This window comes from Aegilops tauschii, chromosome 3, assembly GCF_002575655.3.
Source record: "Aegilops tauschii subsp. strangulata cultivar AL8/78 chromosome 3, Aet v6.0, whole genome shotgun sequence".
NCBI lineage: Eukaryota > Viridiplantae > Streptophyta > Magnoliopsida > Poales > Poaceae > Aegilops > Aegilops tauschii.
This window is the reverse complement of record NC_053037.3, coordinates 157,403,887-157,419,442: the sequence shown is the minus strand read 5'-3', so window position 1 is coordinate 157,419,442 and position 15,556 is coordinate 157,403,887. Positions and strand designations below refer to the sequence as shown.

Below are 15,556 nucleotides of genomic sequence, written 5' to 3'. Positions count from 1 at the left end.
ATTGTTACTTGCTGTTGGCATTTGATGTGATCATGGGGCATAATTGCTAGCATGTCTAACGTATAGAGGAGGCCAGTTAAGGAAAGATTTATGCCGAAATTTGTAACAAGGTATTTCCTACTGAACAGGAAAAACAATTCTTTAGAGTTCAGAGCATGTAGTAGAATGAAGGTGATGAACATAGCTAGCCTCAATTTTTTTATATATATATTTGTTTGTTCTGGCCAGAAAGTTGGTTCAGCTTCTCCGATGTGTTTGCTTGGCATTTGCCAAAAATAGAAGTTCGATTCCGAGTTCAAAGTTATCAGCATCTAGTATTGTAAGTTGATGATTACCAGGAGAACATAACATTGATCTTTTCTGAATCTCATCATAGCTCTGTGCAGTCTGAATTTTGGTTCAGATTTCAGAGTGCTAAAGAAATAAAAATAGTTGTACTCCTAGTACCTGTTCCTAATAATGGTGTAAAATATGCACCTTTCGTGTGCATGTGGAATTAATCTTTTTGTTACTGTCTTTGCATTAAGAACATGGAAAGATATCCATTAGAATGTCAGCTTGGTTGTCAGGGAAAGAAACAGTAAGCAAAAACACCAAAAATATTGTACAAGAATAGAGCCGGGTGCCTCACATTTTCTGGCCTGATCTATCTATATCTATATATTTACTCCATGAACTTCTGCAAGCAGAGAGCACATTCATGCTTCATGGATGAAACTGTTTTTTATAAGCATAGTTTTTTTTTCAATGTGGTTGCATAGCTAGCCTAATTCCATAGTTATGTTTCTTTTCAATGTGGTTGCACTGAATCATGTCGAATTTCTGGTAATGAGGTTCAGAATTGCCTCATTATTTATTTGTTTTCACAAGCTTTTCAACTTCTTCATATCGTGAGGATATTGCTGATAATAGGCTTTTCATTACCACTTTAGTTCTTAATGTGTTGTCATTCATTGCCATTACAGAACACGCACATGCGCGCGCGCACACACACGAAGGATGGGAAGGAGGATAAACGGCAGCACAGGTGGGTTGGTCATGCTTATTAGGTTAGGGCCGTGTGATGTTTTCTTTTCTTCAGGCATGTTTGCTAGTAATTTCAAAGTGTACCAAGAAAAAGAATCGAATAAAATCACTTTTGTTTTGCGAAAAGAATAAAAGCGTTTTCGTGGATTACACCTTAGTGTTTTGGGCCAACTGAAATGTAGAAGCAGAGCTAGGGCGACGACCTGGCCATTAGTGGTGTACAGAGTGCACGGCTAAGGGTAGGGGTGCGTGAGACTAGCGGCTTCGCCATTCCTGACGGTTGGTGGTCTGTTTCTGGCATAAGAGTGAGTCGGTGAGGCCAGTCTCAGCGCCCTGCCGATCGTCATCATTATTTATTTTGATTACTCATCACAGACGGCTTTAGACAGCCATGCGATCCAAATGTTCATATGACAGACAACTCCAAATAGTCTATGATGGCTGGTCCGAGCCGTCTGCGATGAGGTTCCGTAGGGTAACACTTTAGATCACCACCTATGAGCCTTCACTCATGGCGTTGATCCTAAGTCTTGGTCGAGACATACAGAGAGGTAAGAGTTTAGTGTTCAATAACACTCTGCATGACTGCATCACATATCAACTAACCAGACTGCTGACCCTGTATAAACTAGCATGAATCTGACAGTACATTTAGGCGGAGTTGCTGGGCCTAGGCCAAGAAGACCCCCTCTCTGTTTTTTATTTCGAACATTGACCCCTGAATTCCTAGACCCTGAACTGAGACACTCGGCGGTACAAGTGCACCAGCCATTGAGATGCTCACCTTCCTGTGAGGGAAGTGGAGGTGATGAGCTGTCCTCCCGTGAAGAGCACACCAACTTGCGGCAGCTCCATCTCCTGCTGCATGCCTGACAGTGGCCAAACAAAGGCAGGCCTCTCAAATGGGGGAGTCGGGGCAGGCGCTCCACCGATTAGCACCTGCACCGCCGTCCGCATGGACGGTCGATCCCTCGGGTTCGGGTGGCAGCAAGCCAAGGCCAGCCGCACCACAGAATCCACCTGCATCTCGTCATACACTCCTCCAAGCACCGTGTCGGCTGTCTCCATGACTTTCCCCAGGCTGTAATGCCTCCAGACCCAATCCACAATGTACATTTCTTGTGTCTCATATAGCATGGACCTGCTTGGGCTCTTCCCGCTGACAACCTCCATGGCAAAGACGCCGAAGGCATACACGTCTGTGTCGAGGCTGGCACGACCGGTGAAGAAGCTCTCGTGCGCCATGTAGCCCCGAGTGCCCGCAACCGCCTGCGTCGAGTGGTGTGTCGCTCCATCGAGCTGGATGGCACGGGCGAGACCGAAGTCGCCCAGCCGCGCGTTGTATGCCTCGTCGAGCATCACGTTGCTGGGCTTGACATCCCTGTGGAGGATCCTCTTGCTGCTCCCGTGGTGAAGGTAGTCGAGTGCAGATGCCACGCCACAGATTATCATGTATCGCCGCTCCCATGTGAGCGCCGATGACGAGTACGTGGTCGTCGTGGCATTGGCGAACAATAGCTTGTCCAGGCTGCCCATGGGGAAGTAGTCGTAGGCGAGGAGTAGTTCGCCTCCCTCGTGGCACCAGCCGATCAGCTTGACAAGGTTGCGGTGGGAGAGCTTGCTGATCGTGTTCACCTCCGCCACGAACTCCTTCTCTCCTCGGCTTGAGAGTGAGACCCGCTTCACAGCCACCTCTCTGTTGATCCCATTCAGGTATCCAAGGTAAACAGTGCCGCCGCCGCCTCTACCGAGCTTACGGTGAGGGCTGAAGTTGGCGGTCGCGTGCTTCAACTCCTTGAGCTTAAATCTAACCGGGCCATGTGCGTCGATCATTTTCTCGAGCGTGCGGTAGGCTAGCCTTCTCCGCTGTGTCACCCTTCTCCGCACCAACAACACAAGAAACGATGAACATGTAACGAGCAAAACCAAGGCAATGAGAACCAAAAACACCCACTTCCCGTGTCTTGTTCTTTCAGCGACGAGTATGTCGTCTATCGTGGTGAAGTTCCACGATTTTATCTGGTTCAGTTGGGTGTAATCACCCGTGGAACCTGCGAATCCCAGATATATTTCGTCCAGTAGGTACCGTGATAGATCAACCGGCCAGCTCTCTCGCCAATTATGCCCCCCACTGCCACTTGTGTTGCGCTGGCTTACAGATAATACAAAAGCATGTGATGTGCTGTTGTAGATGATACTAACCAAGACATCCGAGCCGCTTGACAGGATGATCGAAAGATTGCTGAGCGGGTACGGATAAACAGATTTGATGCTGTTCAAGTCGAGGCCGACATGGTTGCCGTCGAGGTCGTCCTGGTAGCTCTTTCTCGTGTCGAATTCCACGGCTACTATTCGGTTCGTTGGCGCACCATCTGTCTGGTTGTTGCATACGCCGAGCCACTGGCCGCCGCTGTTCCTGGGCAACGACAGGCTATTTGTGAGTATGAAAGCCATACCTTCTCCCGGGAGGATGTTGAGCGTGAACTGCGTCCTGAAAGATGTGAGCACAGTTCGCTTCCTGTTCCACAGCTTGAGGGTTTCCTTTACGTATACCACCCTTCCCGACTGGTGGCTCGAGTTTCCGGTGTTCGGCACGATTCTCAGGGAACCATTTGCAATTGCTGAACCTGGGCTGAAGCTGAAATCATTCTTGTTGGTCATGTCGAAGCTGGGGTAGTTAAATTGCAGACAACTGCAGGTTCTGCCTTGGATGGCATGGCCTGCAGAGGCTACCATGAAGGAAAGGCTCAAGATCATGCTACGGGGCGTTGTCATGGCTAAAATGGTGCTGGGATTTCTGCAATCTCACCAAGACAATATAACACAGTATGTGAGTTCATATCCTCCACATATTTCAAGATACTACTAAGCCTTCAAGTATCGAAGGGAGGAAGACTTGGAATAGTCATAGTCAATGGAAAAGATCGCCATCGGCAAGGCCCCTGTCAGTATCTGTTTCTTTGATATAGAAAGACTTATTATTGATTTCCTGGCATAGTTGGCACGGTGAACCAAATCCGAGGTCCAATCAGAGTCAAAACCTTGGTATTCTAGAAAACATTTTTTCAGTATTCTAGAAAAAAGAGTCAAAACCTTGGATTTGTCTTGTTTGAAACTCTTTTCTGTGATCTGGCATGTTTAATTTGTGAGGCGAATGTTTGACCTCGGCGCAAGTGGAAGAAATCCAGAGGCTCTTCCCTGGCTAAACGGTGATGCATCAGTGTTTGGCCTCAAGTCCGAAGATGAATGCCTTCATGTTTCGACCGAAGTCCAAAGTGGTATTTGATCAAATAAAGCATGACAGGTCACCCCTTCGTACCTGTATGGTTTATTCCCGTCTGATGCTTGTCTTTGGACATTTGGCTGAGTGACTAGAACTAGACGAGGTAAGGGCGGCGTGAGCTGCACGGCCATTTGCGCTGAAAATTAAGTGGGCGCTGGTTCAGCAAGCAAAGACCCAATGTGGCAGTCTATTTCAAAAAGAAGAGGTGCTGTTGGTTCAGTAAGCAAACACCCAAGAGGTCCCTGTCTATTTGAGGAAAAGGAAAGAGCAACAAAAATGTCAAACATCGCGTGCATGGACTGGATTAATCTTCTGGCGTGCATCCTGGCATTTACCTCAAATTTTGACCAGGATGTATGACTTTGTTAAACAGCAATGTCCAGAAACAGATCATAAACGGCGTTAACAGAGTTTCGGAGCAAATTCATTGCTGTTCATCTGCTTTTTTATTGTTTTTATTATTTTTTCCTAAAGAAGAAGGATTAGTGAATGTTGCTGTTTTCTACTGGGAAATTCATTCATCTGCTTGATCATTCATGTGCCAAGGTGACGGGCATAGAAGATGCAGAGTTCAGAGTTGGGTCAGAGTTCAGCATAGATGGCTTCCTTTCAATATTGTTTACCTAGCACTTACCATGTGGTTGATGGATGCATGCATCGCCCAAATGCAGAGGCCGGGGGTCATCCTCCTCCTCTAAAAAATGTGGTTGATGGATGTATACATACATATGCAGCACGGGATCAAGGACATGGAGTACAGCACAAGGGTGAAGGATGAAGAAGGCTGCCCTGCCATGGCACTCGTCGACAAGGCCACCGCAGAGGCTCTCAAGCACTCCTTCAGCTAATCGGCCAATACCACCTTGTAATTAACCTCCTTGCTTCTATTCATTCATCCATCCATCTAAATTTAATTTTGCTACACCTGGAGCACAATAGATTTTAGCGTCATGTTGACTAATTTAGACATATCAAAGTATCTGCAAGCACACCACATGCCACTTATTTTTCAAAGGTCTAAACTTTCTACATTTATACTAGTAGCTATGCACCGAGAAATTTTTCTACAGGAATGTTGATCTGATGCATATTTTGGTGCAGTAATACATGTTGATTTGGCTCTTGCCCCTTCGTGACATACCTTTGTTTTGCGGAGGGTTGGCGGATTTTGAGCCGGATGTACCATTCATGACGCTGGTGAGCATGGATTGGGAAGATGAAGATGATAGGTAGAAAAAGAAGAAGACAGAAAAGAGTGATGATTTTAAGGTAGAAAAAGCATTGGATTCCAAACATATATATTTGAGACAATTGGTATTAAACCAGTGGAATATTTATATCCCCATTGCAACGCGCGGGCAATTATACCTATGTCATTATATGTTATGCTTTTTGTTTACTTGCTTAATTGTGGTGTAAGTGTAGATTCCTTTTTTTTTCTTTCTTTTTGACGCTTCCGCCATGTGGCAGTTTTATTCATAAAGCGGGGCATATCTGACTGAACAGCCTCAATCAGAAAGCCAGGGATAGCATCGTACTACCTCTGTTCCATTTAATTGACGTCTAGCTATCCAGTACTCTAAAGTCGTACCAAAATAGCAACAATTAATCTGGATCGGTGGGAGCAACATTTTTAACCCTTTTTCAAAATACTTGCGCTCTGAGTCACTGGTTCACCTTTCCCACCATTTTTTTTTCTAACGGTGCTCCTCCTTCTCCTCCACTTTAATGATGGCTGTTCAGTCACTACTCTACTAGAAAATCAAAGGATATAAAGGAGATTCCAGCCGCTACCTTAATCTGTCTTAAAATTCTAGGAACGTCAATTATTTTGGAATGAAGGGAACACTTCAGAAACAGAAGTAAGTGCCTCTCTTGCACAAAGATGAGCAACACTATTAGCACTACCTCTAAAAAAAAAGCATAACAGCATCTCTAACCGACCCCTTATCATTTAGCCTCTAAAATGCTCCATTATACCTTAACTTCTTATATTTGCTCCGCTAAAAAACCCGGTTTCCAGCCGAACTCTCAAACAACACCTCATACGAACTAGACACCACATGGAAACCTCTCTCCCTCTTCTTCTTCTTTCTTCCTTTCATGCGGCCAACTATAACTTTTCGGCATTAGATGATTTCCATGAGCTAGCTACTACATAGGATAGATGCGATGTACAATAATTTGACAGAGTTTCACCGTGCGCGACGTAAGTGTGCGACGAAGGAGTCGACATAGTAGTTGAAATTCGTCCTCCACGGGCCATGACTTGGGCGCTTCTTCATATGAATGGGTTCTTTCCCTCAGCCTTCTCCTAGTGGCGCGATGGCAACGTCCGGAACGCAAGGATTCATTGGAATCGGCAATGGCGACCGACGACCACTCTTTGTGTACATTTCCTCCTTTACGTTGAACTTTTTCTCTATATAGGTGTCCTCCCCGCGCCTTGCGGCTTTGCTCGTGGTCGGGGACGATAGGAGGAGCGCCGCCGAACTAGGGATGATGAGGGGGAGTGTCGCCGTGGCCGTAGACGGGGAAAAGACGAAAATAAAGAAAGAAAAAGATCGTCAGTTCTCGTGGAGATATCGCAGGAGTTTGGTGGCCGAGTGTCCGCGGGGCTGCGGGATGGTACGTGGCGAGGGTGGTCGCCAGAGGCAAGGAACTCAGCGGGTGTGGCGCCGGCGGCGAACGGGGAAGAGGGCTGTCATGGGGGAAGGACTAAAATTATTCTAAGAAGTGGCCGCGGAAGAGTAAATTTAAGGGGCGGCCGACGCAAGGAGTAAAGATCCTATACTCCTCTAAAGCGGATAAGGAATTGGCTTGGTACGGTTTAGCCCCTCAAATGTGATTTTTTACTAGTCTAACCGGTTTTAAGAGATCGGCTAGAAATGCTCTAATACCCTAAAGATGGGCGAGGAGATTTCACATCTATCTCGGGGCAGTTGAAAGCCAATAGACGTGCCATCTTTATCAGAGTCCCAAGCATGCTTCACCCTTTTGCAGTCTGTTTCAATCGCCACGTTAAGAAAACCCTGCTTATGGCTTACAATATTGCATCTCGACAAACACTTAACTCAACTGAAAAAGGATCGGTCATATTGTCGGATCTAATATTTCGTGCCACCAAAATAGTAAAGTGCCCTCATGGCCTCTCGCAACAATACCAACCCCTTCCAATCTTTGGTTTGTTCGAAACTAATGCATCAGCGTAAGTGAAGACTCTGAAGTGTAAGTGTCCTGACCATGCCAATGGTCATTAAGACGTTAACTCTGGCTATTTAGCTCATGTGAAATACAGGAAAAGGAAAGAAAACCAAGACGGAATGAACTATTTCAGAAGTAGCCATGAAATTACAGATGCCAAATCTGACGCTTTGCTGCTAGGTTAATCTGAATCATGTTTGCATTACTTTCTTGACATATTCAGAGATTCAAAATACAACAAACACAAAACAAGGGTTCTTTACTTGCTTCGTTTTCATACCTTCCATACTCCATCCACATGTTATATAACCTCTCAAGAAGCTTCAATTGTTACAAGGAATGTAACCTAGCCTGAACCTGTGGGGGGCTCTGTGAACATTGCGGACCCTCGCCTGGTGTTCCTTCTTCGACAATATCAAGGTTCACAGAAGCTGATTGTTGCGTTTTACGGTAGGGTGCATCGACTGCAAATTTAAATTTTCCTACGCGCAGAACATCCGGGAACATGCTATGGGAGATGGATCACATATCGTTACTGCTAGACGCGCAGTGCCGTGCAGCGGAAGAAGAGTTGGGGCAGCGCGTCCGTGTGGATCGTCTCCTCCCCGTCCGATCTCCCTCGAACAGTCGGTCGTCCGATCCCACGTATAAGTTCGCCGGAGCGGCGCAGATGCACCGCCTCTAATGGTATCCGCGCGTGCAGAAGGAACACCGTGCGGCGGACTGCTAGGTCCGATCACACAGTCGGCGGCGAAGTGGAGGTGGCTATCCGCAACACATGCAAACCCTAGTGACAACGCCGAAGCGATCCCACGCGTGAGTGTGCCGCACCTCCACTTTATATAGGCGTCCGTCGCGGGCTCAACACTTGGGCCTCGCACAGGCCCTAAAGCACACAAGTCTACTCGGCCACAATCCGAATACAACTCGGATCACATCCGACCAGTGTCCTCGGATCCGACCTCGTAGGTTCCTTCCATTAAGCGCGCGACCCCTTAGGTTCAAGCCGGCTTGGTCACAATTCGGATCACCTCCGAACTGCACGGTTGGGCAGCGGCCTCTAGCAAGGCATGCCGAACACCAAGCAGACTATGAAGCTGGTTAGGCGAACCTGTACATCACACTTCCATTCCTTTTGCCACACGATATATGTTGTCGGGCTCAAGGCGAGTCTGTCATCCTTGTGCTAGCTCGACCTCTTTCTCGTTTCAGTGATGCCGACCACTATCCGGATTATCTCATAATCCTTGTCGCATGGCCATGCTTATCCTGGTCGGATCACACGAGGGGCCCAGAGTATATCTCTCCTGATCGGAGGGGCAAATCCCATCTTGCTCGACCACGTCTCACGGCATGGGTCTGGACAAGCCCGAAACCTACCTTTGTAACTACCCAGTCACGGAGTAGCGTTGGTCGGCCCAAAGCAGGTCCGTCACCATCCCGAGTACATGCGTCAGCTCAGGTCTTAGGACATAGAACGTATGTTGTACTAGTGACTCACAGATGACATATCGCTGCGTCTCATAGTTGGGTCAGTCCGACTCGGACCTTATCTCGACTCGGATCCGACTACGTCGAATCCAACCAGACCTTTCCAAGTCCATATTATCCGGTTAGCATCCAATGCTCCATGGCTAGTGAGACCAAGCCATCGACCGTGTCATATGCTAGTCTAGTCGGCTGCGCGTCCACACAGCTCTTTCGACTAGGGACCTTTTAGGACAGTCATCATATAATGCATAGTCCCACAAACAAGTACGTACTTGCTGATACACGTCATTGATAATGTCCAATGACTATCTTTATTCATAAACACATAGGAAATATCATCATACATGATTGCCTCTAGGGCATATCTCCAACACTGATAACTCTAAATGGGCAGCTATCGTGGAGCCCAGAGAGGCTGGCAATCCACCATCCCTTATAAGTGTAATTATTGCGCACTTTGATTTTTGTCACAACAAGTCTTGTAATATTTTCTACTTCCGCATTGCTTTTTCTTGGAATCACAACTAACTTACATGAGCATTTTGATAGACCTCTAGAGAGGCAAAAGGACAATTTCCTAGCTCAATGTGGGATCGTACTCTTACTTCGAAAAGGCTACAAGTCAACCAAGTGCAATTGCAGGACATTAGTCATTTCCCTCGCCTAAGATAGCCGTGACAATCCTTGATGGATGGGTCAAAGGTACCGAGCAATGGGAGGGAGCGTGATGGACAGGAAGGTGGTACATGTGGTCCTAATGCCTTCTTCCAGTGTTGGGTCGGCGACCAAAATGACCAGCGACGACAATGCCCCCATGCAGTGTCAGGGGAAACGCCCAGGGTGGTTTACCATGATCCTAGAATCCATCGACCGCGAGATGTCTACTTCATCAAAGGCCAACATCCGCAACTCGCAATTCAATCATGCCCGGCTAGAGTGCAACGAGGACATAACTCGGACGATCCACTCTTTGGACATAACCCAGACTATCCACCCTCTGGTTAGTGTTCCTTTTGAAGTTATATTTGTTTCTTTTTCTATGCCGGGTGCCTTTGGCTCGAAGGAAGTAGCAACTCATGAATGGACTAGAAAGAATTCTAATTGCCCATATTTGATTATTACTATATTTAATAAAATGTTTATGGGCATTTTGAATAGAAAAAATCCATTTTACTCCCTTGAAGAAAATGGGTGGTTCGCATAACCCTCTAAACTTTTTTTCAGATCGCTTAACCCTCTGATCTAACCAATCCCGTTCGGAAATCGTCATTGGTGGGTTAGCATGGTGGTTTTGCTGACATGGATGCGGTCAAAGCAGTTTGTTGACTAGTGGGGCCACATCGTCAGGAGGAGCTTTGAGGTCGGGCGGCTTCGGGAGCTCTCACCGGCGGGAATGGCCGGCAGAGGCCGGCAACGACACTATCATCTCCAGGGATTCGAGGCAGACTGACTGTTGTACGCCTCGCTTACTCGCAACGGCCAGAGCTGAGGCAGCATTGTTCCTGAGTGGGGGCCGGAGGTGGAGCTCGACGGGAAGCTCGTTTCTGTCGGCCATCTCTGCAATTGAAAGGGGGAAAGAGTGAGAGGCGAGGGAAGGATGCTAAAGCCTCTAGGAAATTGTCGACGGACGCTCACCATTGCCGGAATTGGAGAAATGTTCGCGGCGACTTCGCCGGAGCCGAGGAAGGAGATGGTCTCGGGCCAATTCGTTCCAAGGGGAGGACCAGCTTGTTGGCACGATTCGGGAGAGGCACTTCAAGGCCGTCGGCGTCAAGCACAAGGGCGGTGGCGACTGGCGACGGAACAGAGCGGAACCATCCCGGGCGCCTCGTGGCAGCCACATCGAGCGCCGCCGCCTGCTTCTTCGCGTGCTGCCTCTTGATGATGCTCCCCGGCTGCTCTAGCGCGGGCGGCAGCGCAAAGGCGCTGCAGGAGGCGACGGCCGCGACCACCTGCGGGCTCAGCACGATTAGCATGGCTGCTGGTGGCGCCGGCCGCTCAATCGGTGATGGGCGTGCCGGTAGACTGCTCCACGGGCGCGACCATCTTGGCGTGCAGCTGCAGCCTCGGCACTTCACAAGCTTCTTGGCATCTCTCCTGGGAACCTGCGGGGCGGCTTTCTCCATGGATCTGATGCTAGCTTGCTCATCTACAGTCGCTTGCTTCTTGCTCATTTGTTTCTGTTCTCTCACCTGACAACATGGCCCCATTAGTCAACAAACCACTTTGACCTCATCCACATCAGCAAACTGCCTTAGCAAACCCACCAAAAGCAACTTATGAACGGTATTGGTTAGATCAGGGGGATCAAGTGAGCCAAAAGGAAAGTGAGAAGGTTATGCGAACCAATCACAACACTTCTTCTTCGATATAATCCTCTAAATACAACAACGGGTGAGATCGCTCAGTACCTCTTCGTTAAAAAAGATAGGATCATTTCATCAAAAAAAAGCCGCCGCCCGTGCGACGGGCTGTACCTGCGTCGGGTCTTGTACGGCGACTGCCCATACACGCGCCCGCCTGTCTACGTACGTGTCGGGCCGTCTACGTACGACGACGTCCAGTCGTGGTCAAAGAAAAAAAGAAAAAAAAACACGACGCGACCTGTCGACGGACGGTTGCGTGGCGTCGTGGCGTCGGTCAACACGACGCGACCTGTCGAGGGAGGATTGCGTGGCGTTGGTCAAGCAACGGTTCCTGAGGCGGTCGCCGCCCCCGATACACCATTAAGGCCGGCGTTAAGCCGGTGCGTCGGTCACCTACCGCCGCCCCGCCCGTCCTTAAAACACTCCCTCTCCCGTCTGCCTCCCCTACCCCCACTCGCCTCACCCACCGACGCCTTCCACCAGACGCGCCCTCAATCCACCGACGACGCGTTCCATCTCGGCGGCATCCATGGCGTCCGGCGGCAGCGACGACAGTGACGGCCATGGCGGCTCGTGGCCGACGAGCCTGGGCACGCCGGACATCGACGAGCTCATCCGGCTCGGGTTGATGATGCCGCCGGGCTGCTGTCTGCCGCACATCTTCCGCATCACCGCCGATAGATACCCGACGAGGGGGCCCGGCGCGACGCCGGATGAGCTCCGCCGGCACGGGGGCGGCCGCTGGAATATCGTCGACCGTACTAGGTTTTGGGGAGGGAAGGACTTCTGGAAGGTCGTCGCCCAGGCTCGTCGGGAGTCGGTGACGGGCGGCTCATCGTCTGCCCCGCGCGGGCCCCGCCGTCGCCCTCCGGCGGCCACGCCGTCCCCAAGCTCCTCCCGCCGTCCGGTAGCCACGCTCGCCGCCCCCCCACCCGCCCCTCCCGCCGCCAAGATCCCACCGGAGCAGTTCGCGCTGCGCGAGGACGACGACCCCGACGACTGCCCCGGCTACCTCATCGCCCTACGGGCGTCGCAGGCAGAAGCGGCGGCCACGGCGGAGGCCAGAGAGGCTGCCGAGCTGCAGGCGGCACTGGACGCCACGACGGCTATGGCGGCAGCAGCAAAGGCCGCTGATAAGCAGGCGGCGTTGGATGCGGCGGCGGCTATGGGTGCGGTGCTGGCGGATCCGGTGGAGGATGATGCCGTCGACTGGGACGCTGCCGCCAAGAGCAGCGACGATGACGATGGTGACGGCGGTGCGGGCGAGATCGTGGACCTCGCCGCCTCCGACGACGAGTAGATTACGTTTAGATTAGGTCCTCTTATGTTTAATTAATTTAGATTAGGCCCTCTAATATTTAATTAAGTTTCGTTATGTTCGAATGTAAAATGAACCATTTGTCGTAAGGTTTAATGAACTATCCTTATGTTCAAATGAATTTTAGATAAAATTTATTATGAAATATTCAGGAAATGTTTTTGAATTTTTAATCATTTTGTAAAATAAAAGTTAGCCAAAAGAAATTAAAACATATCCGATTCTGTTGAAGGCTCCTCCCGCCGCCATTAAAATACTACAGCAACACACACCTTTGATCTGTGTCGATCGATTCGTCACCGTCATCATTAGGGTCTATGATATAGCTAATGCTAGTTCGAGTCATATCGATAAGGCTTTTTTGGGCTACGATCGGTCGTGCTACAAACTAGCTATAGCTGCTGCCTCTGCAAGGAGAAGGAATCGATACCCAAATCATGTTACTGCTAGCTAGCTCGATCTGAATCTGAGCATATTCAATCCTTGGACGGCAAGGTACCTACTTCCTGTGTTTCAAAATACATTCTTAGCCAAAAGAAACTAAAATTTTAAAGTTTGCCGGGAAAACTGAAAGAAAAGTAAAAATAATATAAAGGAAAAGAAGAGAGAGGAAAAAAAGAAGAGGAAAAAATGAAATTAGAAGGGGGATATCGTAAATTATTTTGGAAAAGTTAGTACGAAATAGTTTTGATTAATAACAGTGTTTTGAGACTGTCGGCAGCAAAATCCGTAGAAAAAAAAATGACGGATGCGAAGGAGAGACGTGCGATCGAGGGTCCCCTCCGCCCATACCGAAACCACCGCCTTCAGCACCAAGTACCTGAGCGGTTTCACGGAATGCACCCAACTTTTGGCAGCGCGTGTGGGGCCCCACCCGGGCACCCCATGCCAAAAATGAACGAAATCCGACAACGAACGCACGTTGCGTCACGTCCGGACAGTATTTTAGTGGTTTTCGGCCCGAAAGATCGTAGAAATTCCATACAGCCTCGAAACGCGACAAAATTTGGCGTGCGTGCCCTGCATGGTCACTGTAGCACGTGGAAAAAAAGATCCCGTTTGGCGGATGCGAAGGAGAGACGTGCGCCCGAGGGTACCCTCCGCCCATACCGAAACCACCCCCCTTTCCACAGCAAATACCTGAGCGGTTTCACGGAATGCACCCAACTTTTGGCAGCGCGTGTGGGGCCCCACCTGGGCACCCCACGCCAAAAATGAACGAAATCCGACAACGAACGCACGTTGCGTCATGTCCGGGCAGTATTTTAAGGGTTTTCAGCCCGCAAAATCGTAGAAATTCGATACAGCTTCGAAACGCGACAAAATTTGGCGTGCGTGCCCTGCATGGTCACTGTAGCACGTGAAAAAATGGGCCCGTTTGGCGGATGCGAAGGAGAGACGTGCGACCGAGGTTCCCCTCCGCCCATACCGAAACCATCACCTTCCACACCAAGTACCTTAGCGGTTTCACGAAATGCACCCAACTTTTGGCAGTGTGTGTGGGGCCCCACCCAGGCACCCCACGCCAAAAATGAACGAAATCCGACAACGAACGCACGTTGCGTCACGTCCGGGCAGTATTTTAGGGGTTTTCGGCCCGCAAAATCGTAGAAATTCCATACAGCCTCGGAACGTGACAAAATTTGGCATGCGTGCCCTGCATGGTCACCGTAGCACGTGGAAAAAATGGGCCCGTTTGGCGAATGCGAAGGAGAGACGTCCGCCCGAGGGTACCCTCCACCCATACCGAAACCACCCCCTTCCACAGCAAGTACCTGAGCGGTTTCACGGAATGCACCCAACTTTTGGCAGCGCGTGTGGGGCCCCACCCGGGCACCCCACGCCAAAAATGAACGAAATTCGACAACGAAAGCACGTTGCGTCACGTCCGGGCAGTGTTTTAGGGGTTTTCGGCCCGAAAAAACGTAGAAATTCCATACAGCCTCGAAACGCGACAAAATTTGGCGTGCGTGCCCTGCAGGGTCACCGTAGCACGTGGAAAAAAATGACCCCGTTTGGCGGATGCGAAGGACAGGCGCTTATTAAAATTGGATTACAGACAGATGCTTATTAAAATTGAATTACAAAATCTCGACCGGTGTAGGACTAAAGCACGACCGACGGTTATATCACGCCGCGTGTATTGATTGCAAATTGATCACCACGGGCCCGACGCCGTAAATATCTCCACGAGCCGTTGCTATCTGGGGGAATATTCCTGACAACCTCGGACGTCGCTGTCCAATCACGTCGTGCATGCACTTCGACCTCGTACGTGTCAACGACACGCCCGATCTGATCCCGCCGGCCGTCAGTGCCCGCCGTCACCCCACACTGGTCGCCGTCAACGCCTGCCGTCAGCGCCCGCCGTCACCCACACTGGTAGCTGTCAGCGCCCGCCGTCACCCGCACTGGTCGCGTCAGCGCCCGTCGTCATGCACACTGGTCCCCGTAAGCGCCCGTCGTTACCCGCACTGGTCGCCGTCAGCGCCCGCCGCCGCCCACACTGGTCGCCGTCGGATAGGTATTTTTTAAATATGTTTCATCATAATATAACATCTCAGCTGCATGCAATGTCACATAGATATTATTATATGCAGTATGGACATCGATGGCGTGACTGCATGTTCCGTAGAAAAGTGGGTTAGTCTTGTTAATAAGATAACACCAAGTCAACGATTCACATTTTACGAAATGGAGATGGAGGGCATGATACGAATACCTTCGGTGAAGATGCGTGATAATCTGCTTGCGCTTACGATTCATGGTTTCAATCCAAGTAGTAAAAAGTTCATGGTCCAAGAGGCAGCCAAAAAGAAAGGGTTGATTTCACTGCGGCCTGATGATGTGTTTGCTATATTTGGTTTG

At 49.6% G+C, this 15,556-nt stretch overlaps 1 protein-coding gene and 1 long non-coding RNA gene across 2 annotated transcripts; both read right to left on the bottom strand.

The window, feature by feature from the left end:
• Positions 1–1,567: 1,567 nt before the first annotated feature.
• On the bottom strand, positions 1,568–3,845 carry LOC109777204 (probable L-type lectin-domain containing receptor kinase S.5). Its single transcript, XM_040403714.3, has one exon. It carries the CDS (start codon positions 3,799–3,801, stop codon positions 1,807–1,809), a length of 1,995 nt encoding a protein of 664 aa, XP_040259648.1. The 5' UTR covers positions 3,802–3,845; the 3' UTR covers positions 1,568–1,806.
• Positions 3,846–10,247: 6,402 nt separating this feature from the next.
• Positions 10,248–11,530, bottom strand: LOC109777202 (uncharacterized). Its single transcript, XR_012180954.1, has 2 exons — positions 10,640–11,530; positions 10,248–10,561 (listed from the first exon to the last, which is right to left on the bottom strand). It is a non-coding gene; the product is annotated as an uncharacterized lncRNA (long non-coding RNA).
• Between the last annotated feature and the right edge of the window lie 4,026 nt (positions 11,531–15,556).